The 27,047-nt window shown below is 36.6% G+C and overlaps 1 protein-coding gene across 3 annotated transcripts in view; it reads right to left on the bottom strand.

The window, feature by feature from the left end:
• Positions 1 to 1,832: 1,832 nt before the first annotated feature.
• The window catches only part of GXYLT1 (glucoside xylosyltransferase 1), a 31,606-nt gene continuing 6,391 nt past the window's right edge, over positions 1,833 to 27,047 (bottom strand). For 2 of the 3 annotated variants that reach the window (XM_065048645.1, XM_065048647.1), the window contains exons 2-8: positions 24,527 to 24,619; positions 14,518 to 14,692; positions 13,639 to 13,764; positions 12,396 to 12,647; positions 5,696 to 5,819; positions 5,217 to 5,389; positions 1,833 to 3,733 (exon numbers count right to left, since the gene is read on the bottom strand). In XM_065048645.1, coding sequence (XP_064904717.1) covers positions 3,572 to 3,733; positions 5,217 to 5,389; positions 5,696 to 5,819; positions 12,396 to 12,647; positions 13,639 to 13,764; positions 14,518 to 14,692; positions 24,527 to 24,619 — 1,105 coding nt within the window. In that variant the 3' untranslated portion in view covers positions 1,833 to 3,571. The remainder of the gene's footprint in view (positions 3,734 to 5,216; positions 5,390 to 5,695; positions 5,820 to 12,395; positions 12,648 to 13,638; positions 13,765 to 14,517; positions 14,693 to 24,526; positions 24,620 to 27,047) is intronic. The other variant, XM_065048646.1, reaches the window with a different exon arrangement.

Here is a 27,047-nt window from a genome sequence, read left to right as displayed (position 1 = left end):
CCACAAATCTAGTGTTTTCCTACAGATTAACTAAAAAAAGTAGAAGACCGATTTTACCCCTCAATTTCACCCCATTTAATCCAGAACAAGCACCATCACATCCATAAATGAGCAAATAAGCAGCAGCGCTTCATTCCTGTTTTCATTCTAAGTAAGAAAGCCCAATAATGCAGGTATAGCTAATTCACTACACCTTCAGCTTCACCTCCTATATGTTCTGCTTCTAAACATCCCAAGCAGACCCAGACCCTCCTGTCCTCCTACCACTACACTACATTTATTTCCTTTTCGATGCTGTCTAGATGGGAAGTATAATTTGGAAGGAAGCAAAGAAAAAACACTGGCTTTCTGTCATCATGTTGTGGAAAGTGCACAGCCTGTGTGGCTGGAGTGTGCCTAATACAGACAGAAACCTGGTACGAATTAACAAACATGTTGACACTTAAGTCTTCCAAACAACATGTTGCCAGAAGGTTATAGCTTGACCAAATGGGGATCAAAACCAGCAAAAGGCAACCTCATATTGCTTTTAAATCTGTTTAAAATCAGAATAAGGAAGATAATTTTTATTTTCTTCTAAACCTCTTTTCTTAATCTAAGTTTAAAAATCAAAACCTTACCAAAACCAGTCTAAATTTTGGCAAAACTACAAGTAACTGGAAAGACATTTTCCTAAGGCTCATGAAGCCTTATGAACAGGCAGAGGTACAAGTACCATTCATAAGGACGGTTTGATCTCATTAAGGGACAGCCGGCCTTTCATACCAGCTACAAAGAGAGAGAATTTCATACAAATGAGATAACACATCTTCAAACAGATCTCTTCTAACATGAGACTGTGTTGCCTCTAAACAGAAACAGAATAATGGTACCATGATACGGAGACAAATCAAGCGCAAACACGACAGATTTGTCTTAACCTGGACGTACATTTCCTGTTGTTTACATTTTCCTATGAAACTTTACAATTCTATTAGTGTTAAATAATTTTATGACAAATAAATCAATGAAAAGAGGATTTCTGAAGTTCTATAATTTGTCAGGTCCTATTTTGTTGGTTATTTACTATGTCTACAGAAAAAAATAACGTTTCTAAAACTAGACAACATTAAGCATATGAAGGCTAGATATATGTTTCTACACTTATATGCATATAACTTTACAAATCAGGTATTGAAATGTTTGGGGGCACAACTGGTTTCTATCACACTTCTTGGTTTTCAGTCTTCTTACTGTCTCCAAATGTTTAGTTTGTAAAAGTCAGATATGCTTTTAAAGGTAAATCATCTTTCTAAATTTAAGAAACTGGGATTACAGAACTGGAAATTCATTTGAAATAAATACTCTGGAGAGTTACTTAATGGAAGCTACTGAGCACTTGCTGATTTTAAAGTTTTCTAAAGTGTTCACAAGTTTCAGTGGAGAATGGAGAGTTAAGGTGAAAAGCTTAAGTTTATACTAATAACAATTATACAAGGAAACATGCCATAAGGCAGTATATTCTCCTATTTGTAAAATGCTAAGTAAACACCTCTTGAAATAAGCACAAAGTAAGAATTTTCATCCTATGATAAGCTTCAATATTAATCCTTTTTGTTCTAATCCCCCACAAAACCTGACATTTAAGTGGAAAGGTTGCTGCTAATGTTTGCATTCCACTTTTTTTTTTTCTAAAATGGCTCATTGGCTTTTAAGCAGTATCTTCACATGCATACAACACACTAAAAATCAAGTCAAAACTGAAAGTTTCTGCAAAGACAAACACAAGAAACAGGCCAAAAGAAAGAACTTTAAAATCCAAACACACAAGTAAAAAAAAAGCTGAAGACCAATTGATATAAAAATCAGTATTTATGTAAAAAAATAATGCATTGCATATTGTAAAAACCAGTCAATAGCAGTATTCACCTTCACACAGATTTCTAGATTTTTCAGACTTCAAAAGGTTACATAGAAAGGAAAAGAGACCATAACTACACATGAAGCAGACTATTTTCTAATTGCCATCCCAGAAATTTACACCCTGAGCCAGCAGGGAGATTAGAAGCAGATTCAGAATATAAACTCTGCTTCCAATGGAGTGTGGTTTTCTATGTCTAAAGCATTCATCCAGCTCTCATGGATCTGGGAGTCAGAGCCAGCCTGTCTTTGATAAAGAAACAGCCACAACAATTAAGCTTCTAAAATGGGGTTGCGATGAAGGTGCAAGTCGGTGAGTGGATCCTCCATGCTCAACACACAGGAACATTTCTGGAGTCCAGAAACTCACTTTACGAAGACTTCATCTCAGTTAGACAGGTTATCCAAGTTCAAATATACCTTAAAAATACATTTAATACCATGCAATTTTAAATAATATTTTACCATAACACTAGAACTCAGCCTTTTTCTTCATGTTTTTCTCTGAAAAAGTTCATATTACATAAACAGATTTTTTTTTTCGCTAAGATAACTAAAGAAAGCCTAATCCTTACATGTTGTAAATCACTATCGCCCTATTGACAGGAATGCATTCACATACTTGAGGGTCTGCCCCAAAGCTACTTTAAAGCCATGTTATTAAAAAAATATGATAACAGGATATATTCTCTAAGAAACTCCTCTAATATACAGTCTGATGAAGCATCAGAACTCGCATTACAGCTCTTCACTTTTAGGTACTAAATACTCTATAATGATCATCAGGTAATAAACCTTAGTAAGAAAATATAACAGCAACAGCTTTCCACTGTTTTGTTTTGTTTTTCCTACTTCCAAAATGCCCTATAAAGCTGCAAACCCATGTAATTTTAAAAAACTATTGTAACATAGATGACTTCATACTGACTTTCTTCTAGAAAAACCCCTCAACTCTGCTCTATCTTTTGGCCATGATGGCTCAATGATCTTGAAACAAATGCTGTGTATTAAAACGTCTCTGTATCTACAGAGAAAACTAGTATCACATACTAGTTATTAATTTATGAGAAAATCAGTTATAGTGTGCAGTTTACATCTAAGATAAGCAAAACAAGATTGTCAAAACAGTACTTCAATATGTAAGAGATGAACATATAAAGGCACATAAAGATTGTCAATGATAATATCACATTTCGTTGAAAATAGAGTATTTTCTGCACTTGTAAACAACTTTGTTTACATAAAGGCTCACACCTTTAAAGTGAAGTTAGTGCTGCTGACTCAGTTATTGCTACATTCACAGTTTAACAGAATTTTAGACAATATATGAGGTACACTCCCAAATAGAACCATCTTCATTTCTTCCTTGTTCATCTAATCATTAGATAACTGAATTATGCAGACTAAAACTACCAACCATAGAAGCCAGTAACACCCAAATCATCAGATCCAAGATAAACATAATGGATTAAACTTCAAAAGAGCAAAAAGTCACCTTTACAGGAAAAAAGTTCCTGTTCTTCATTGCATGAATATTTTCTTCATTTTTATGTATGCTAGTAAACTTTTATCTGGGCACATTGAGAGCCAATTCAAGCCATATTTGAATTTTGCACCTTTTGAACAGTTTGTTAATTCAGTCTCTTGCTTTAACAGCAGCTTGGAATAAAAATCACCTTCCTTTTGATCTTCTGGCATACAAGTCTCTTATGCTTTTTGTTAGCTGCTTTACAAACACTTTGTATACCCTTCCACAGTACGTATGCGTGGTTTTCTGCAATTCCAGTTCTAGGGGCTGCAGCAGGGAATGAACCAGATCATCTCCAAATGAATACTGTAACAAGGTTAAGAAAAGAAGATTTAAGGTCAAAATCGAAGAGTGTCATTATTCAGAGTTATTAAAGAGTTTTATAAAAATGCCTTTGAACATGGTATTTGCTTTCTATAGGTTCATTAAATGTTTTCAAGAATTCATAGAGCTTCTGAACACAGCCTTTGAAAAACACCTCTAAGTTACAGGAATATTCTCTAGTGCTTTCAATAAGCCTAGCAAACAAGTTTGGTTTGGTTTGTTTTTAAAAAAAACATAAGCAAATGAAAACATCCAGACAGGCAAAGAGGAATTTTAAAATTATCGTATTAAATTAAAAATTAACCAGAAATCATTCTAGATCTGTAATCTGTTTGTTGAACAGTAACTTTCTTGAATGTCATATAACTTTCAAGGAATTCTTATCAAATTATAATGAAACAACAGTATGAAAAGTGGTACTACTGAAGTTTCATTAAACTGAATGATGGTCAAACATATAGTATGCTTAACATGGGGATGAAATAAAGAAGTCATCAATTCAACAGCACAATATTTTTCATAACAAATTATAAGCTAAAACTCATTTCAAAGTAACATAATTTTGTTGATCTTATTACCACTGAATCAGCAGCGTTTTACATACTTTCTCTGATATATTCATAAACCAAATGGGATCATAAATAATTTTTTTCTTCTGTTTTTGACAATGCTCAAAGGAAACAAAGAAATCGTATTTTTATTGAAACACATCCACTTGCCCTGCAATGTATTCTCAGACCCCCAAAAGTACTTTTCTTCATTTTTATATCCATATGACAACATATAATAAAGCACCATTAAAATATACTATTGATTTTTGAAGGTTATACACACACAATAGCCCGCTACATTAAAATGAGCATCAGTGCTAAATTTTACAGCTCTTCAGTGAGTATACTGATGTAGTGATAAATAGTTTATTAGATGACTTATTTGCACAATGAAAAGAAGTCACTGTGCTGAGCATTTAAAGGAACAGCAAAATATTAATACACTGAATCTCTATAAAAGGTCAAAACAGTATAAAAAAATATTTTCCACAGTCTCAAACTAGCTGCAGTTAAATGTTACAATGTTGCAGTAAATACACACAAACTTTGGGGTAAAGGTTTTTTTTCTGCGTTTTAAAATATCTAGAAAAATTAAGCTCCTGGTGACCTTGAAATGCTCCAACAGTTTAGTAGATATATTTATTAAAAGAACAAGAATTAAGTCTTTTAAATAGATGTTGAAAACTAGAGGCAATGTGTTAAAAACCTAACCTAGACATAGTCTATACCACATTTCAAAACATGCTTGTCACAAAAGGAATATACAGGAATTCTATCCAAGCAGTAAACAAAAAATTGGTGAAATTCTTAACATCAATCAAGGTATCAACAAAACCTACAAAACAGAACGCAGCACTGCAGACAAAAATACATTTAGAAACACTTTGCGCAAGCACAATGCTGTAAACACTTACATTTTTTATTGCTTCATAGACAGCCCTAAAAGTTGGTTGTTTATCATCATGGTAAACACCTCTGTTTCCATGAAGAATAAATATACCTTCTTCTTCAGCTTCCTTACAATTGCTTCCATAGATGCAGTGGTCAGGCCGATAATTCCATTGGCAAGGAAAGACATAAAGACTTTCTGTGCAGAAAAATGAGAACTCTGGATTAAATACTTAAATTGTTTCAGGAAATACATTAATTGTGTCTTTTTTCCTTAAGGCCGTTTCAGAAATTTCTCTACAGTCATTTTGAAAGCCAGCAGCTAATTACACTCTAGCAAGCCCCAATGCTGTGTCTCGGAGTAAACATTTTCAGAAAACCAAAGAAATGAAAAGTCCCTTGAATACTTTCACTCAAGTCTGCTAAAAAGTATTTTCTCAGATTTTTGAACACCACAGAAAAGATCAAATTTGTCACGTTGGACTTCGAATCAATGTGGATTTACCTGGATTGTGAAAAAACATGATGTTCAACAGATCCTGATCACCCCATGTTATGTTCAATTTGTACTTCTTCAGCAGCGGCATCAGAATTTCTCCCCACTGTAACCGGACTGGAGTCATATCATTCTAATAAACAAAACAAAGCAAAACAACATTCAAGACAATCATTCCTATAAAGAAGAAATGCGTTACAGAATCTCAGTAATTTGCCTGTCAAAGTTACAAATCTCAAATGTATAGATGATTTCTTCCTTTTAAACAAATGAGCATATCTAAGGAAAATAGTTATGGACATTTCCAATATGTTTGATTTCTCATTTATTATATTATGATAACAAAAATTTGATGCATCTCCAACTTTTATTTAACTGCCACATTAAATTTTTGTCAAGATTTCCCTCCAGCATCTTAAACCAAGAGTTCTAAGAAACAAGACTTTTTTTTATACAGCAATAGGATCTAACGCAAGAACTGCATTTATGTGACACGTGCAATTGGATGGGCACTATTTAAATACACATTATGCAATTTCTCTGTCTTTATCACAGAGTGGTAACATACACAGATTTTAAAGTTAACTTCAAAAATTCAAACCAGATCAATATAATATTAATAATTAAAGAGTTCCAAACACATGTAGGTAAAAATATTGGCTACAAAGCAGTGTACAAAAATGCAGAAATCCTTCAAAGTTTTTCAAACAAATTTTCATTGAGTTGAATTGATATTTTTTTTAGTTACTGAACTTGAACTTCCACAGCATTCCCAAATTCCTGATTTAGCAAAATCCCTTCAAAGGAAAAGGAGGAGGAGTTGTTCTAAGGGTTTGGCTGGGGACATGCTATTGGGAATAAGCTCACCTACACTGACCTCCACATTACCAAACGGGTTACTGTCTGCAGTGTAACAGCTTAAATATTCTAAAGCTAACTTCTTATCTCTACACAACGTTTAAGCTCAACTAGAACAGATAAGGAACAACACTGCTCACTCTGTACCTCCTACTTCAGTTGGGAGAGTGAGCATGGAAAACCAGGAGGTCCTGAAGAGCGAAAATTCCTGAACAAGTTCAGAATCATCCCCTTGATTCTTTTTAAGTAAGTTGCCAAGAAAAACAACAACAACAACAATTTAGAACTCCAATACGGTTTGAGATCTGTACACAGAGACACCATGTTAAAACACAGAAAAGATTACCGAGAGCTAAATATTTAGTTTTAGAATTACAGTATCAAAGACTTCCTTCTCCATGCTTTCCACTGACAAACTAAAAAGTGCAAAAATTAGCAGTTAACATTTTAGTCTTTCCGCAAATCACTCCAGTCATCAAACATGAAGGGCTTTCAGAACTGAAGACTAAAAAAAAGAAATAATATCAGATTTCAGACAAGAATTAATACAAAAAAGATCTATAGCTTATATTATGTAAGAAGCCAAATGGAATACTACAGTCCCTTCTGTCCTGAAAAATTTATGACTATGATTGCTTGCAAGTATTTGATGAGAGCAAGCATAAGAAATGCACGAGAGGATTCTTCTCTAGCAAGAATTATCATTAGGCTCAGTGTAATGTGATTAAACAAAAGAAAACACAGGCTTAACACCAAGCTAAAACCCTCCAAAAAAAAGCAAATTGATCAGACTGAATCACAGTTGGTAAAGATTAGTCCCTCACTTGAACTTTGCCATCCATAGAATATTGACCTAAGGTTTAAATTTAGACTCAATGCTAAGAATTAAAAACAGAATTGAATTAGCTCACTGATACCAGGATAATCATGATAGAATATACAGCAGCAAATAAAGTTTTAGAGAAACCCATAAAAATATTAAATTCTTCAAGTCATTATTTCATATAATTTTAATGTAACTTGTATAGTTTTAATAGCAGTGAAATCCAGAGTATATCCCAAGGAGATGCAAAGCAAGTACTAGCATACAGCACATTGCCAGATGTCTGGAAGCAATACTGCTTGACAAATAGTGCTATCAGATTTAGGAATTAGAAACCGTAATATTTCAATAACCTTTGCATAAACAGAAGAGTTATATACTAATTTATTAATACTAATATATAATGAAACTGGTGTAGAAATCGCAGAGCAAGATAAATTATTTGAATAGTTATACAATCTCCTTTAAAATTTTACCGTAACTTGTAGTGAGGTCAGTGTGAGAAGTAGAATGCTAAAGTTCAATCAAATTGATGACAGAATTGCTCTCCAACAGTTACTCCAGTAAACACAAGAAAAACAACTCTATCGTAACTTAAAGATTTCCAGAATATAAACCTCCTCTCTAATATTCAGCAAGTTGCAAAGAAGGTTAAAGAAAATAACCCCACAATGGTAGTCGTGTTTCTGTGATGCCATCAAGCTGATACAGACAGGCCCTTATGAACCCCCAAAATTCCAGGCTTTTTTGAGCGGAAGAAAACGTGTAAGAACAAAATATATAAGGACATGAAGACATTCTCCTACATGTTGGTTTTCTGTGTGTTTGTTTTGTTTAGATGCTGTGCTTTATTTACTTTGGTCATTACTGACTTCTGTCCCATAAGACTTCTGCCTTTCCAAGGCTGAAGTCAGACTTACGAGAGCTGTCACACTTAGCCTCTAGCAACCTAGTATTACTTCTCTCAATTCTAGTAAAAAAATATAAAGTTGAAGAAAAATATTCAAATCATAATAGCAATTTCTAAACAAACTGCTGTTGTGTCCCACAAACAGGTGACCAGTTTAAATTTCCTCAATGCCAAATAAGAGCAAGCCTTCTTCCTTCTGGTGACATGACACAATCCTGTTCTTGCACTACCCATGCCAATATTTACTAGAGTTTTTGGGAGCCAATTTACTTCACTTACTCAACAGAAAGGTTTCTTTTTTCCACTGTTACCACATTTAATTGAATCACAGAAGGGACCAAAAAACAACAGAAGCAGGACGACGTAAATAAGAAAAGCAGCTGGTAAGAGATGGGAACCTTCCTTTTAGAAGCAATTAGATTTTGCACAGGCTCACCATATTTCTTGGAGCTATAGCCTTAAGCAATCCTGAATGGTTAAAAAAAAGCGTATAGTGGCTTAGGTCATAGAAATTCTTTGAATTTTTCATCTTTTTTTTTGTCTAAAGCATGCTCATGAAACTCTCCTTTTCTCACACTATCTGGAGTTTTGTTTGGGGCTTGTTTGATTTTCTAAGAGCTCATTCCTTTCAGTGACTGCCCACGTCTCAGGCATCACAACTAAGTTTCCTAATAAATCTTATAGAAGTCTTTGTTCTCTATTTACAAAGCTTCACTGCTCTAGGACTTTTTGTTAAAACACCATATCTGCTATGTCACTTTGAGTATAAAAGTATCTACATCTATAGGTATGCAAGTCCAAAAAAAAAAAAAAGTCACCTACTATTAGCTCTTCTATCTCCTAAATACTTTGGCACATTTTACATTCCCATTTTCTAATTACTGCTTAGCAAAGACAACAGGCAGGCACTATCCATAAGAAGTTTCATTACCAATTCTAGTGTTATGTCCAAGTTATGCACTGTTTAATGACCACACTATATTCAATAACATGTATGTGCATGCATATGTATCTGTATATATATATATATATATATACACACACACATGTGCATATAGATGTATATATACAGTGCACGTTTGTACTGTATTTATATACACAGTCTCAAAACACACAAGACAAACAGAAACAGGATTGACAACTTCCATTAGACACAACTGATAGCCAAGTACCTAGGGTGCTTGTTGAAATGAATAGACCTGACAGTCCTGAGAAGGCTGAGGCTTGAATAAATAAATGGATAGAAGACGATTTAATCCTTAAGCAATACATGGAATTACACATTTTCTGCTACTCAGGTGAGCACTGTAACCATTGGCTAAAGTCTCCAGTTCTTTTTATCTATTCATCTTCTAGTTCCTCCTGACTCTTACAAATCAAGACGACAACAGAAGATAGATGCTTAAAGGCCTCAAGCAGCTCAGCCTGTAATTCCGGGCTGACGAAACTACAATGGACAAAGAACCCAAAGCTTTAAATCCATCATATTGGAGGAATATCCTGATTCAAAATTTCCACTGTTTAGAGAAGTGCTCTAGCCACTAGGCAGTCATAAAAAAGATCTACAGGCAGCTTTTTAAAGATACAAAATTCCTAGAACTTATATACTCCTTGAGGAAGGTGTTAAGTCTCCTGAATTAATATAAACAAATTTGGTCCTTCCTATAAAAAAAATGAAGCATTTTCTAGTTCTACTGTATTTGACTGGAATAGTTAACGGGACACAACATGGGACAGTACCAACAAGGTCCAAAAGCATTGGCAGTGTTGCTGGCAAGGGGCATTAAAATAGCCCCTACTCTGAATTTGTTTTACCACTCTTCTAAAAGCTTGAAACTAGTAGCTTCTTTACCATCAGTAAACAAAGGAAGCCATACACTCTCTCAGGCCTAACATGTGTGGTCTCAACTATGCTAAACCCTTTTCAAAGTTTTGCTGTGGGGCTTGCAACTTTTCATACTGACCAATCACCCTTTCAAGACATGCAAGGAACATGAAGATGACAACCAAGTTCCTCCAAGTCTCCACAAACAGCAGAGTTTCTGTAACAGAGCTTGTGCTTTTTAAGGCCCTGTGATGCTCCACAAGCTTGATATGACAGGACATTTCTCCAGTGTGTCCAATAGGTGGAAGAGCTAAGTCAGCAGCATAAGCTAGAAATCATGAGGAAGTCTGATAAGTACATCAGTCACTGGCAGTACAGTCTAATGCAGAGTCTTACCAAGCCAGTCACACTGGAGAAAGTGTCTCTATAAATTCAAAGCTTGAACAAATAACAAACATTACACTTGCCAGGAACGTACAAAGACAGAGACAAAACACCTGGATGCTCAGCTAGATGCTCAGCATTTGTTATAGAAGAGACTGAAAGATACTGGGGCAAGATTTTAAACCAAGAAGGGTACCTAAAGAGGCCATTTAAAATGCTTCAGCTGAACCAGAAAATATATATATGTCAAAATGCCATGCATCCAAACATTGTATGTGTATTTCTTGCTCAAGATAATCAGATTAAGGCTCCAGGAAAAATGTACAGGATGATGAAAGTGGGTATGGGGAAGCACAGGAATGGAAGGAAGAAGATTAAATTAATGCAAGAAATAAGTTATCAGCAACCATGTTAAAAGTTGCACACACAAAAGTAAAAAGAAAACACAAAACAGGTATATAGAACGAAGCACCTTTTTAAACTTTTTACTTCTTACTATCAAGCAAGAATGAAAGAATATTTCTTTATGTGCACCACTGGCCTCAAATGTTTCACAAATAGCCACAATGCGCACACAACCATTCCTGGAAAAGTCTGAAATTCAGAAGAAATATGAAAGCAAGGGCCAGAAGTATATATACGTCGGATGTGGAAAGAGAAGTGTAAGTTTGAAGTGACAGTAAAGCCCTGGGAAGGATGTCAAAGAATGATGGCTAATGATTAAGGGAAGAAAACGCTTTATTCCTAGCATTTAAAATGACTGACGTGGAGCAGGGTTAATTGTTGGTTTTTGGGTTGTTGTTTTGGGGGTGAAGTAGGGAGTTATTGTTTGGGGAGTGGGGGGCTGAGGTTTGGTTTGGAGGCTTTTTTTTGTTTTGTTTTTTTTCCTTGTTTGTTTGTGGGGTTTTTTGGCTTTTTTTTTGTTGTTGTTATTGTTTTTGTTTGTTTGTTTGTTTTTAATTATTTGTTTTTTGTTAACAAAAGCCATCAAAAAGTGCTTTGAATCATGTGCTTTGCTATTGAGCAGCTTTTCTCTGTTTCTGCCTCCCTTTCTCAAGTGCCCTGTTATAACTCCGAATATTTAGTATACTTGCATAGTACAGGGTAGCTCACTCCAATCTCAGTTCCTTTCCTTACTTGTATGAATATCAAGCCTGCAACCCATCAAGCACACTTGCTTAGTACAGTATGTACTGAACAATTTGAGAAAGAGCATTAAGACCAATGTTTTCACAACAATTCAAGACTCTTTTTTTCTTCTGATTCCCTATACCAAATATGACACACAATCTTCCTCACTTGTGTTTCAAGCATCTAAGAAAAAACTTCCCATCTGTGAAACAACAGCCATTTCTGACGCTGCACACACTCCTTTAGTAAGTACTCTCATTATGAAATTAGTTCTCTACAAGAACTACAGCTTCGAAGTAAATCAAAAGATACTTGAGGTGATGATCACCTGGCTACAATGTAAAAGATCTAAATTTGGAAAGTACAGTTAAAACAACTTACTAAATGTTTTAGCACCACCTCCTGGCCATACTGCTACACACATTTTTAAAGTTCATTTACAGTATGTTAAACTGTTTTCTCTGCTCTCTACTGTGAAGAAATAAATCATAATATCAACAAATGTAATTTACAGCAAACTGTATCAATTCACAGGATCTCTCAGAACTAAGAAGAACTAAAACAATCAAACACTTAAAATTCAAGAATTCCAAGTCTTACAGTGAATCACGTTTAAAAAACACAAGTTAGATAGCATTCTAAACACAGTATACTTTTAGAGCATTATTCCAGTTACAAGAAAATTATTTTGTAAATTACTCTCCCACATGAATTTGAAAGAGGATTAGAATTAAAGGATGTAAACCCACAGAAAATGCAATGAAGGCAACAGACATACCTTGAAATACTTTCTTCTGATACGTGTCATATTCATTAACATGACTCCAGAATTTATTCCGGTGACTCCATAATAAGGATGTCTAGCAAAGCGATTATACCACCCAATACGAGGCTCTTCATGTTCCGGTGCCATTGCAGCAATTTGTGTGGAGTTGAACTTTCCCAAAAAAGACCAAATATCATCAACAGGTCTCAAAAACAGGACGTCAGTATCAACATACAGTAGTGAATCCACATTTTTCAGGATTAACTGTGAGGGAAAAAAAGTTTAAAACCAAACTTAAGTTTTATCGAGCTTCTTTTCACAAAAAAAGAAGTTGCTGGCATCACACAATGAAGTTTAATACATTTTTGTCACATGCAAATAAATTCACTTTAGAATGACAGTTTGCAGTCAGTAAATTTTTCATTGTTCCCTCTTCTCTCATTCTGGATAATTTATGTAGAGTGGAACAGAAGTTTTATATAGAACAGTAATGCAAAGGCACTCAGTCTGTATTTTGTACCCTACTCTTCAGGAGTAGGTTGCAGGCCAGATAAAACATTACTGTAACAGGAGTTCCCATCTTCCTCCTGTGCCCTTGCTTTCCTACGCATCTAATCAAACAAGGGAGAGGGTTTGGGAGCCCTAGAACAGACAGTATGTGGGTGACGGAATCATAGAATCATTTAGGTTGGAAAAGACCTTTAAGATCATTGAGTCCAACCGTAAACTAGCACTGCCAAGTCCACCCCTAAACCATGTCCCTAAGCACCACATCTACACTTCTTTTGAAAACCGCCAGGGATGGTGACTACTACTGCTATAACTCACCTAGTCTGAAGTATAATTTCTGAAGCGCCTTAGATCAGCAAAGGAAAGGCAGCACAGAGCACTGGCAATGATAGCCCATTTCTTGATTCATTTTCTCTAACTCTTCTCAGACCTGCACATGCAGGAAACTTTCTAAGTAAATGAGCAAATGAGGTGTGATAAATCCTACTTACCTCTGAGAGGATGACAGGACCTACACCACTAATTGAGGATACTGTGTCACAATGGAGCAAATGGGAAAAGGACTTTTATTCACTAGTGTATTAGTGCCCCAGAAGGTTAAAGTCTGGGTCCTTTTTAGGATGTCATAAAAGTAACTTTTAGGAGTAATAGTTTTCATTTAAAACTAAGCAGAAATTAGATAAGCGGGGATAGCTTAATGTTTTGTAAACAGACCTCTGTATTGTTCTATTACAGAATAACTTACTGGCAAGAATAGCCTTTGTGAAGCGCATGGTTTAAACAGCTTCTTCCATTCTGCTGCACTCTCAGTTGGAAATGTTATTGGATATAACGTGTAATTAACTTTTTCTTCATTGGTGAAGCCATCAAGCTATATGAAAAGAAGAGATCACATGAATTACTTCAGTTCAATTCTGTTACAAAAAAGAAATTAATCCCTCATTCAAATTGATAAATGAACACAACTGCAACACCCCTGTTCCATAACAGAAATGCTTTCTGAACTACAATCTGTCAAATATTCCAAATACTTGAACAAAAACTGGCACCTGCAGACTACTATAAAGAAAACACAACATATCAGAACATGTACAAAAGACCAATACATTAGTATTTACAAAAAGTAGATACATCAGATAAAAGCTCTTCTGCTCTTAACTAGTTTCCGCAGGAGAAATATCACTGAAGTCTCTCTCAACTAAAAATAACTTTACCCAATTTTGCCACAGTTACTGTTTGCATGACATTAGTGTATTCTATTAATATGTCTAACATACTAATATCACAGTTAGTATGATACTTTAAGCAAAAAAATAGTAAAATCCTTTACAGCTATATACTAGTCAGCTTCTGATACTGCCACTTCAGTCACGATGTTATAGTCATTAACTGGAATTGGCTAAAATCAGACATAACCATATCTACCATCTTCAAAGACTGAAATTCCACTTTATTAGAAAATGTAAAGCTGACTTATTTACTGTAAGCACAGAGGCAAAAAAGGATATATCTCTATTTTCTCTTGTAAAGACTTTAAATAAGCTCTCACAAGGTAAAAGGTTTGTATTCAGAACATCAGGTTTGTATTTAACAGATTCAAAGTGACAAATCAGAAAATACTTACTATGTTTTTGAAACTCTCATGCAACTGGTCCTCAGCAAAAATATGAAACTGGAGAGGCTTGATGCTGAAAATAATGGCTGATCTCAACATAGTAACAGTCTCCTCCAGTCTTTCACCACAGGCAACCACTGCTAGATGCATTTTCTCAGAAGGATGTGTTTTCATGTAATTGTATCTAATACAAAAAAAACATTTTTTCATTTGACATTATTCCTAGCAAAGGCTTCAAGAAAACTTCTACTGTTTATAGCAGCATGTAATTTAACAAAATGTCCTTTATCTTATTTAAACCACCAAAGGATAACTCAAACAGAACATATGAACCTAGAGCATTACACCTGATACGTGTACATTTAACTGATACTTACATTTAACTTGATAACTCCCACCATCCCAGCCCATGAGGGAGAAGCAAGGTACAGAAGAGCTATACAGAAACTAAACAAACCAATCTTTATTTTCTTAGTAATTTTGCTGTCTATAACTAGCAAGGACGCCCATTAAAATAGCTATGTTAAAAGAAAGATCGCATGAAGTTACACCAAAATGTGAAAGGCTGACAGCACATAAAGTCTCTGCAGGAGTTCATTTTCTCCTTTCTCTAGACTCGATACAGAGATAGGTAAACATGACAAATACAGCAAAATTAAACTCAACAAAAGTGAGATAACCCCTACTTTTAAGAAGCTCTGTTAAGAACATTTTTGAGTGATCTAGGCGTTTTGTCCATTTTCTGCTCCAGTAAGTCCCTTTGTCAAACCCATGCTTCAGGGCTTCTCCTAAGCACTGGATAAAATGCAAAAAGCTTTCTCCCCCCGTGTCATCCTGCAGGAGTACAACTTGGGTTGGAAGGGGAGGAAACTAATGGCTGAAATAACCTTGTGGGAGGTCCTGGTGCTCCCAGTGGTTCTGGAAAATCTCTCTGGTACACTGACCACATGCACTGCCCACGTCCTTGGGGCTAAAGCACTGCAAGGTGGTCCCCCTGAAGGCATACACTCAACAGTTACAGAGATAAGTGTCTGGTATATACTAAAGCTGGTACATTTAAAAGTTATTTCATTCTTTTAATACAATAGGCTAAAATCATCATCAGGTAAATACCATTAGCTTGGTGGCAAACACAGTGGGCATACTAAACCTCAAACCACGTTCTCCCGGATTTCATATATTTAATTAGGCAGAAAAGCCTTCGAAGGTTTCAAACGTATCAGCTCAAAGGCAGTCTTCAAAACAATGGTCTGTGCTTGAGCTGTTTGCACAGACTATGGGGCTGGGGGAGACGGGGTGACAGAACTAACAGCATCTGAAGGTTTAAATTACAAGTTTAATTCCAAGATATGCAGACAAAAATTTTCTGAAGTTAGAAAAGTCTTTCCCAAACTAGCAACAGTAGAGAAATACTTGGCAAATGTACCAGCCCCTCTTCAAATTTGCCAAAGAGAAACACTTCAAAACAGAAATTAACAAATGTGATTCTTTGCACATAATCTCTATCCAATTTATGTAACTAAAACACATTTAGATGCATACAAGTTTTCCTTTAAATTGACAAAAATACTATGCCTTTTTTTTCTCTAAGGCATGGAAGAGCAACACACATTATTTTAAGTTCCATGAGGCAAAATATAAGCAAAGATATCACTGTAAAACTGCTGAAGTTTAATGCCATAAATAATGTCTGCATTTAAAAAACATTCTGAGTTTCAGAAGAGTTTAATGCCCTGGAATTAAACTCCAGCATCCCAGGGATTTAAGATTAATAAAATTTTAATTACAACATGCAGTCAGTCTTAAGGTTTGGGACATTACTAAAAATCACATGGAAGAAAGACCTCATAGGTAGGATTCAGACGTAAAATAAGACACCTAAACACCTAAATGAAGATGCTGACATGAGATTGTGTACGAAGTCTCACTAAAGCAAATGGAAATCTAGTGAGCAGGATATGGAGCACAGAAAGCAATTAATCTTATTTCAAAGTAAATACCTAGGGCTTGATTCAATTTTTTAACTTAGGTATAGTGCCATTTAATAAGTTCTAGAATATCCCACCTGACCTTCAGGTGCCATTGCAAAAGGACTGTGTCTCTCAAAAATCATGTTGTGTCTACTAGTCCTAAGGAGAGGTCTAGGATACCCAAGTGCTTCTCAATTAATACCAGCCTTTTACTTCTCAGCAACTTAATGGCTAGTCACCTGGATCATCCTCTATGCTTTTTCCATTTTAATGGCCGCTTAAGACCTACTTGACATAGACACCTATATGCAGATGTCTATATTCAGCGGATTTAATCCACAGACTGAAAACTTAAAGTCTCACAGCAAAACCTGAAAAATTAGTTCAGGTTAACATAAAAAAAAAAAAAAAAAAAGAAAAAGAAAAAGAAAAAAAAATAATGTCTAAATTTAACAAAGGCAACCCCATTCAGACCTTTATACATAAAGCTAATTTAAACATTAAACCATGTAGTAAGCAGCTAATGTAAAAAGCACAAAGCAAGCTGACTGTGATGAGGGTAGCTGAAGCCCACAAATAAGTACACTGCTGCAGTATGAACCAGCTGCAAGCAGCAGATTAGCCTCATCACTAATCCACTGAAAAGAGAATTACAATAATTAAGCCCTGAAGTCATGAGAGCCTAGAGTGACATTGCAAGGTCATGTGATAAATAAGGGCACAACCTACTCAAACTGCATAGCTGAAAACCAAGCTGCTGAACCACATGTAACACACGGCTTTCCATGAATAAAGTATGACGAAAATTATGCCAAAGCTACTCTAAAATGCATTGAAAGTCTGTATTTTATTATTTCTAAATCTACTGATATCTGTGAATGAAGTAACATTTCAAGCCACACAACAAAAACCAGACTGATCATATTATAATACAGTTCCAGTCACTTCACTCATGCAATCTGTGTTCTATGAGTTTCTGATTTCATTAGTTCAATTTTTTAAACCTGTACTTAAAAATAATTTTTGAAAAGGCAAAAAAAAAAATTAGAAAAAGCTAATAACAACTGAATTTCAGCTTGCACGATATGGAGAACAGCTGGAGTCAGATCTGTAAATCCACAACACAAAGCTTTATCCCCAAAGCAGATGGAACAAGAAACCATTGGAAAGAACAGGCCACCATTCCCTCTGGGGACTACCCACTAAGAAGGGGATGAGACATATTAGGTCTCAGAGACATATTATGGCATGAGAAGTTATGAGACTCCAGAATTGTGGTTCTTACTCGAGACTCCATGAAGAGACATCCTTAAGTGATTATAAGCTGCCACTGACTTCCCTGCATACAGACTACCAGCAATCACAGCCTCCTTTTTAATAATCAGGCCTCAGTACTGCTCCATACACATCTCTGTTCACTCCCAGAGGGAAATCATTGCCCCATCTTCATTTGGGGGCACTGACTACTGACCTCTTGTGCTAATCCTCCACTGCCAGCACCGTTCTTCACTTCTTCCTCCTCCTCCAACTAGAAGCTGCATAGAGTTTCTGTTGTACAGTAGAACTTAACAGCTTGAGCTCTGCAGTCTCACCTTCAATATTAACATGCTCCATGAACAGAGCCAGTTATCTATGCCATGACTCATCTCAGTCCCTTCTTCAATATTGTGTCACGTAGATACAGTCTTGGGTGCTTCCCCTAATTCCTTTCGAAATTATCTGCCCTCAACTGCTCCCTTCTCTACTTTCCTGAAATTTCCACCCTCTGCAACGCTTTTCCCTGACTTTCCCCCATCGCTCTCCACTGCAGTTAGTCATGCCAATACCTCACCACAAGACAGGGACAGAAAAACCTTGTTCATTTAAACAACCCTGAGTCTAGTATGACCTAATGACACAACTTTTTCAGCAATACAGATTTTTTTTTTTAGCAGCTCAATAGCTGAGATAAGCATGAGCAAAATCAAAAGTATTTTACAAGAACCATAATTTGCCTGAACCTGAGCAAGTTTGGTATCAGAGTATCACACTGTGGTATCAGAGCAATACCCTTACTGAACCTCAAATCCAGGTTCTCAGAATGTTAAGACATTTTCAAAAGTGAGGAGATAGTTTAAAAAAAAATGTTCAGACACAACATGAAAAATACAAAAATACAAATATAGATTTTTGTATGTAAATTTCTAACTAATGGTAGCTTGATGTTTTGATGTGGGGCAACCAAGTGGAGAAGCTGGAAAAAGAAAAATAGAGTGAAATATACTGTATTTTAGTAAGGCTTTTGGATAGACTAATAAGGAAAACTTGAGAGCCCCAATTTCTGAAGAAAAAAAAATGCCCAGTAATGTGGCAGTCCTAGCTCCTGTAGCGGGTAAAAAACCCTCTGGTAATTAAATTGGAAGAGTGAAGAATGCACCTGTAGTCCACTAGAAGATACTGAGCAGGAAGCTGTAACAGGATTTGAGTGCTGAGAAACAAATAAGAGAACTTCATTTGTCTGTGGATACTAATTACACATGAGAGCACCTGGGACATGGCAACCCTGGATGTGCATACAGACTGGGGAATGAGCTGCTGGAAAGCAGCTCTCTGGAGAGGGACCTGGGGGTTCTGGTCAATGGCAAGTTGAACATGACCCAACAGTGTGCCCTGGCAGCCAGGAGGGCAACCGTGTCCTGAGTGCATCCAGCACAGCATTGCCAGCCGGGCAGGGAGGTGATTGTCCTGCTCTGCTCTGCACTGGTGCGGCCTCACCTGGAGCACTGTGTGCAGTTCTGGGTGCCACAGGATAAAAATAATATAAAGCTACTGGAGAGTGTCGAGAGGAGGGCTAAGAAGTTGGTGAAGGGTTTGGAGAGGAAGCCGTATGAGGAGCTGCTAAAGTCACTTGGTTTGTTCAGCCTGGAGAAGAGGAGACTAAGAGGAGACCTCATTGTTGTCTACAACTTCCTCACAAGGGGAGCAGGAAGGGCAGGTGCTGATCTCTTCTCTTTAGTGTCCAATGACAGAACCCGAGGGAATGGCAGGAAGATGTGCCAGGGGAGATTTAGGCTGGACATTAGGAAAAGGTTCTTCACCCAGAGGGTGGTGGAGCACTGGAACAGGCTCCCCAGGGAGGTGTCACGGCCCCAAGCCTGACAGTGTTCAAGAAGAGACTGGACAAGGCCTTCAGACACATGGTGTGAAGTATGGGGTTGTCATATGCAGGAACAGGAGTTGGACTCGATGATCCTTGTGAGTCCCTTCCAACTCAGGACGTTCTATGATTCTGTGAGTGGTAGGGACAGTAAAAATAAATGAAAAAAAACCACTTGAGCGAGAGCACCACACATAATCCATGAGTTTAGAAAACACATTAAAAGCAATCCACTTCCACACTGTGAGAGCAAAAACATACTTTAAAACATGATGCTTGTCATCAGCATAAGGCCAAGTACAAACCTTTCCTTGAAGTATTTATGTGTTGAAGTGTAGACCTCCATTCCATACTGATTAATTCTGCTGTGGGTTAATAACCTTCGATGAAAGAACATAGCTCAAGATGCTCAGTGAATCTGCTACAACAAGATTTTCCAGAGCCTGTCTGTCAAGATACTGCCTTGTTTTTAAAGATGTATACCACGACACACTGTATATTAAATTAGCATTTCTAGGTCAACTAAAAATATTAATAATTTGCTAGTAAGCTACAGAGGTATGTTTTGATCGGTTGTACACTTCTAGAACCTTCACTGCATACCAACTAAACTTCTTGGAAAAAAACCAAATGTTATCCTTGCTAAAATATTCACCAGCTCCATGAAGATCTTAGCTCTGCCATCTAGACTTGGTACTGCAGTGATGAGTCTCCTGTATACATTTAAGGTAGGGTTCTCCTACTCTTATTCTTATTAACAAATTAAGAGCATCAGTGAGAAGGTACAAAACCCTAGGAACACCCTGACAGACATAAGGAATCCTGTCTATAAGTCCATCTAATTTGTGATCATTAAGCCTGTCCCAATCTGAGTTTGCTTTACGGAGGCCAGAGTAAAACAGCTTCTCCAGCCACCTTCCAAGCTCCAAACCTTCCAGAGCAGCAGCCATGTTACAGCATCTAGCGTGACCTGGTACCGTTCAAAGAGCTGCCATTGTGACCAAGGGCAATTTTATTTTTCTCTTTTTTTTTTTAAAGCACATTCAAGTATAGTGGTACTTATTAAAGAAAGCCACAAAGGAACAACAGTCTGTGTTACAAACTTTGTGGGCTAGATTTCCTGTTTCCCATCCACTGGATAGGAAAGAATATGCCTAGGGATCATCAGGAAGCCCCTTACCCACCTTCCCTGGCAATCAAGCTGTCTTCTCCTGTTCCCTTAACATGGCTGTGGAAGCCAAGGAAGGAAAGATCAGCATCCAGGTACTGAAAGCAGAGTGGTATGAATAACTGAAGCAATAAATTCACCTCAGTTGTCCTTTCAAATCTTATTCTGGCCCAACGAGGAGTTACCATTTTTAATATAATTGCCTGAGTTTTGAATAATGTAAAAATATCTGTCATTTTCCAAGAACATTGCCATCATCTTAACTTACACCACTAGTTTTTATATATAATCCCCACCATATTACATAATGGTAATACAAGAATGTAAGAATTATTTTGTAGGTTACAAAGGCTTTGTAACTTACAGAGACATTATCCTTATTATGCATTATTAGAATCAGCAAATGCTCAGGGCTCATCTGTTTCAAATGATGTTGAATTAACAACAGCATGAGTCATACTGAAGTCTACATATACACCTCTCTTGTAAAAAAATTCCAGATTGCTCTATAGGTCTCCAACTCTACTATTATACTAACTTGAGTCTTGCAAATCCACAGACCATTACTTGTCACTACTTCACACTTTATACACTTACAGCTACTTGGAGGAAATGATGTAGCAAGCTGCATTTAAAAAATGTCTATGCCATGTTCTTTCTCTCACGGATAAACAAATCTCTGTGGTTCTGATATCCAGGAGGAAAAAAAAAAAAAAAAAAAAAAAGAAAAACAAAAAAAAAAAAAGAAAAACAAAAAAAAACCTCCCACCCAAACCCAACTAGAATTTCAAGTTAAAATCAGAAATAAGTCTTCTTTGAAAAAATTTAGCTTTAAGAATCCAAACACTGAAGGACTACCTCCCAACGTTTGGAAAAGTTCAGCGGTAAAGGGAAAGGAGATGTTCTAACATTGAGATAAATTTTACTGATCTATTAATACTATTGGAAAGGAAATTTTGGCTATATGATCTGCTCCTCTGTGCAAACTCATTTAGCTAGTTTATTGAAACAGAAAGAACACGAGAATCTCCATTCACAAACTGATTTATGACTTGGATAAATAGTAGTGTTCTCTTTTAATTGATTAAACCATGCCAAATAGAAGATTCAGGGTAGGTGTTAGTGCAGCTGAATGACCAGACTCTGCCATTTCTATTAAAAGCAAAACTCATTGGAACTCTCACTGTTTTGTTGGCACATCTACAGGCAGTGGAGTTAGCTATCCTAAGATTTCAATTACATATGTGACTCTTAGGCTTTTCTCATACCCCTCTCCCAGTCTCTTCAGAGATCAGCTTTGTTCTGCACCTCACTACAACAACTGCACTTAACAAGAACATGAACGTTTAGTCAACCCAGGATCAAATTATTTGGAATAAGATGCTATGGTAGAAGTCTCACTCCTTTCTATTTCAAAAGATACCAAATTTAAAACCACAATGCTGCCTTTTTACAGAAAAATCTTTCAAGAGGATTCATCTTCATGAAGAATCTTGAATTGGCCCTATAAATACTATCTCAGAAAACAAGAATTTTAGACTTCATTTGCTGTGGTTAAGAAACCTGCATGGAATTAATTTCATTTCACTTCCTCCAAAAGTCTGACTGCAAACTTGAGAACAACTACTAAGTATTAGTTTGGAAGCATAAGATGGTATCAGAGGTCTATACCCTTCAACTTCTCAACTAGTAAAATGCATGTACTTTGAGAGTCGAACAAAACTATGATTCCCATCCAAAGCTGTAACTGAACTGCAACCATCTTCTGTGTTATTCCAGCGCATCCAAGGAAATGAGGCTCAGGCAGCAGGTTCAGATGCTGAGCCATTGTAATTGCTTGCTGCCATCCACTTTCTCCTCCTCTCTGCCACCTTCCCTGCTTCTTCTCTCACACAAACTCAGTGCACCTATCTGAAACCAACTGAACAAGAAATAAATCAAGGTTGGGAGAGGCAAGAAGGCCATCTCTGAAGTTAGGGCAGCTCACTGAGGAATTCAACAAGCACCAGAGTTAGAACAACATATGGGGATTATTTTAAGAGTAATATATTGATAAAATAAAACAATCTAAAATGATTAATCTGAACAACACACCTCCTTCACACATTCAAGCAGCTTTTTTCTTCCAGTGTCAAACTGTATAAACATGAGATATCGCAGATACCAGTGTTTCACCATGAAAGAAACCACGCTTGCCCAGTAATGCCATAATCAATGCACGCTTCAGGCTGGTCTTGACAGCCACACACAACATTCTTAACGGAATCATACAAGTTATACTTTAAGGTACATGCAAAGGAACTGCACGTGGTTTCTCTGCTTTTGGTTCCAAGTTCCTACTTGCTTTAATCCTGGCAGAAGATCCAGAAAGGAAGTTTTCTGCTATTTTAGTGCATCACATTGTGTCGTGAGGAGTTCATGGACATCATTACGGGCAATAGGGTCAAAAGATAGCAAGACACTCTCCTCTTTCAGCACTACGTAACTGTTAGGCTGGCTCGGATGTCCATGGATGAATAAACTTACAACTATGTGCCGTCCCTCCACTAAGCACAGGATAAGCCCCCATGTCCTCTACCATAGCATTACTGACATTTGGTTTACCCCCATGTGCGGAACTTCATAAAGCTAAACTCCCAAAAGGAAAAAAAAATAAAAGTGCATTGAGTCCATCCAGACAGCTAAATCTGCCAAAGGGAATATCAGATGAATATTTATGCCAAGAGGATGACACACTGGCTACAAAGGGCAGGGAGAAAGACGTAGCAGTCCCAAATTACAGGTACAGTTCACCAGACTAAAAATCAATCTAAGCCACCTCTTCAAGTAACTTCTTGACAACTGACAAGCTTAAAAAGCCCTGACAGCCCACAAGCACAGAGGAACAGAGTACAGATTTAGTCTTTCCCACAATCATCATAACGTATTTTTCAAATACCTTAAGTCTTGTGAAGCTAACCTTTTTTATTTTTTCTTCCCTAGAAATATTCGAGCTTCAGACTAACAGGAAGAGACAACCATATCAAAGGATGATCAGTAAAATTTTAAACATAAGAAAACTTAACTTACAACTTAAATTATATACTGAAGAGAACTATGCAGGTTAGAGAACATTATCTGTCAAGTAGCTCAAGGCTACTTCAATTTCTTTTAAAGCGACATCTGTAATCTGACAGCCTAAAGCATCTGAACAAACACATTTAAAGTTACTGTTAAAGATGCAGCTTTTGAGGATACAACCTATGTTTTAACACACTGTATCTTCAAACACATTCTAAAATGGTTGTTTCAGTGCTTTTGGATGAAGTAACCTCCTCAAATTCTACAAAACATGTAACTTGATAAAAAAAAATTCCAAACTTAATAGTTAAGCGTATCTTTTTATTACAAGTTACATCATGTGTATTACTGTGTAGCAAGTTTTAGTTATCAATAATGACTAATTCATCAGTAACTCTTCAGACTATATTCAGATAGACTACTACCAATGTCAGCAAATCTCTAATGAAGCACCATAACAGAAAAAATCTACTCTTTGCAATAACATTTGAGTCTACAATTTTTAAAACTTAATAGAACAGTAGTAAAAAGCCCAGCTAAAGGCAACCATATTATAAGCAGGTGAAACACATACGAAGCAATCAAAATATTTTGCTTTGCCACCTCCCCAAATAGCAAGAAATTCTTATCAGCTACACCTGTCTGCAATCAAATAATAAAGTACTATTTAATAGTAGATCCTACCTAAAAGCAGCTTCCCAAAAGCAGTTCTTTCCACAAACATCAGAGGGCAGCATCCAATAGGAATTCCAGAAAGACACAGACACATTCTTACACCTAACAGGATAAGACAAAAATAACCTATATAAATGTTACTGATTTTATGGCAAAGTTAAATGGATTATTCTCTAGCTCAAACATAACTTGTATAGTTAATTACCTGGCAGAAGACTGGCCGCGTAATGGAACTTGGTTAATAGAAAAGAGGGGGTATTCGGTGCTAACCAGGAGGAATCTTTATAGAGAAGATTGGTCCACATCCTCTAGCCTTTCCTCTCCGTGTATTTTTCAGAGGGAGAAAAACAGAGGGCTGGAATTCTGTGTTCTTGACTTAGTGTAAATCCTTTGCTAATAGAGTGAATGGCAACACCTAACTGCTGAAATAACTCCACCTTCGCAATGCTTTTGTCTACTCCAAGCAGAGAAGCAAGTAGAACATTTCATTTTCAAAGTTATATTTTCCATTTAAACACAGTCCCTGTTCATCTATGACTCTATTTGGTACAAACCTACAAAGCCAATTTTTAACAAAAATCAGGGTTTTTCAGCACCAACAAATTCCACTGTTTCTCAACAAAAGTTTAATGCAATACAGAAATAACCACCATATCTGGCAAGTTTTCCTTCTCCATACTAATGAGAAGACTAATAATTTATTGACTTGTGCTACACTAATAACTAAAAAAAACAGGTTTTACTAGTCCACCACTACATTTTATGCAACAGTAATATAGGAAAAATTTTTAAAGAGCAATTGAAGTGTAGTTTTAAAGGTTCTGGTGAGGAAATCAACACCAAGATTTAAAATCTTTAATGAGCAAGCAGATTATTGCAAAGGAAGGTGCATACTCTTAAAGGATTTCCTACGCTACCTCTTTCTGCCCCAATGACACAATACCAATAGTGTTTATCCTCCTTTGAAAGTTGGTATCTGCAAACGAAAGATGTGCAAGAAGAAAACCCACACAAAAGCTTGATGACAAAAAGGTAGTTAAGGACCACAGCTCAGAACTCTAATGGAAGTTGGCTTTGAAATCTGATATGAATCAGCATCATCTTGGTTGGGTTATTTGGTATCTGTAAAGGCCAATGTTTTGCAAATACCAGATTTAATAAACATAGCATAAAAAATGGCAAGCTGCGTAACTTGTTCTTTTTTCAAGACTTGAGAAAAATGATCTGATAATCATGCTGTTCCACAAAGCCTCATTAAGTGTTGAGAGGATGGAGCAGTTCTTTGGTAGAGATCGCAGGAAATCTTCGTATCCTGTAGATACATGTGTTTGCAAGAATTAGTCAAGTAAATCTATCTCATGACTTAAAAATGGTCTCCACAAAGAAAATTCCAGGATACTGTAGATTGCGACTGGGATATCTGCACTCCTCTGGGGAAAATAAATGGTATGAAACCACAAGTTCTCTCTGCCAGATTCTTTCTTATATTAATCTTTGTGGCTTCTGAACTTTCTTAAAAATTTCAAGGCACATTAAGACTTTGTGCTTATCTGAAGAACAATCTTTATGATCTGCACTATGTACCTTTTTGAAGTAACTGTCTCTCATTACTTTTAGGATAAATTAATAGACTATCTTTCAAAAACAGTTTTCTGGTCTGAAAGATTATTATCTTATTATTATTACAGGGGGTTCCTCTTCCAGCTGTCAAGCTGTGTTTTTCCTAGCTGCCTTGAGCTACTCTCCTATCCAGACTACCAAGGCAAGGGGCAAGCTCAAATTAATGCCCCAGTCATTCCTCTGACACATTAGGCCTTTCCAACATCCCATTCAGCACAGTGACACGGTTGTCAGCCACAGATTTTATTAATTTGAAACAAAAATGTTACTAGGATACATACGAATGTAATTTACCTAATGCAAGACTAGGACTATTCCCCTGCCAACAGAAGTCTCAGCTGACCATATGCTACCATATTCCATGAAGCTTTTGCATACAAAAGAGACTGGAATAATCAGACAGCATTTTCTTCCTGTTATTCACAGTTATTCAAAAAGCCACTCATTAAGATTTTTTTTTTTAGCTGAAATAAAACTTGATAAAAGCTTAGGCTACAAATAAGTGACATAAGTGTTTTACAAAGCTAAGGAGATGCACTGTATCTGTTCATCAAACAGACACAGTCACTGTTACCTGAGAGAGGTTACTAGGCAGCCAGGAATAGCCACCTTCAGCATCAGGGAGGGATATTTTGCTCACATCTATTATAGGTTACGCGATTAAAGGCCAGTCTCCACAAATAGAAAGCAGAAACTAACGTAAGGTGAAGGAAAGCCACCAATCTAACCCAGGCCTATGGAGCACCCTGGTCCAGCCCTAACACAGGACAGCAGTCAGCCCATAGGCCAAGCAAAAGATCCACCAGATAAGACAACAGGAAAGGCTCTCCAGACCACCCTACCAACTGCCTACAGGGGTGTGGGTCTCCTTGTGGACTGGGGAGGAATGAGAATGCAAAAACAAAAACTG

The sequence above is a fragment of the Columba livia genome, chromosome 1 (assembly GCF_036013475.1).
Source record: "Columba livia isolate bColLiv1 breed racing homer chromosome 1, bColLiv1.pat.W.v2, whole genome shotgun sequence".
NCBI classification, from domain to species: domain Eukaryota; kingdom Metazoa; phylum Chordata; class Aves; order Columbiformes; family Columbidae; genus Columba; species Columba livia.
Note: the sequence above shows the minus strand (reverse complement) of the source record. Positions and strands in the feature narration are given on the sequence as shown.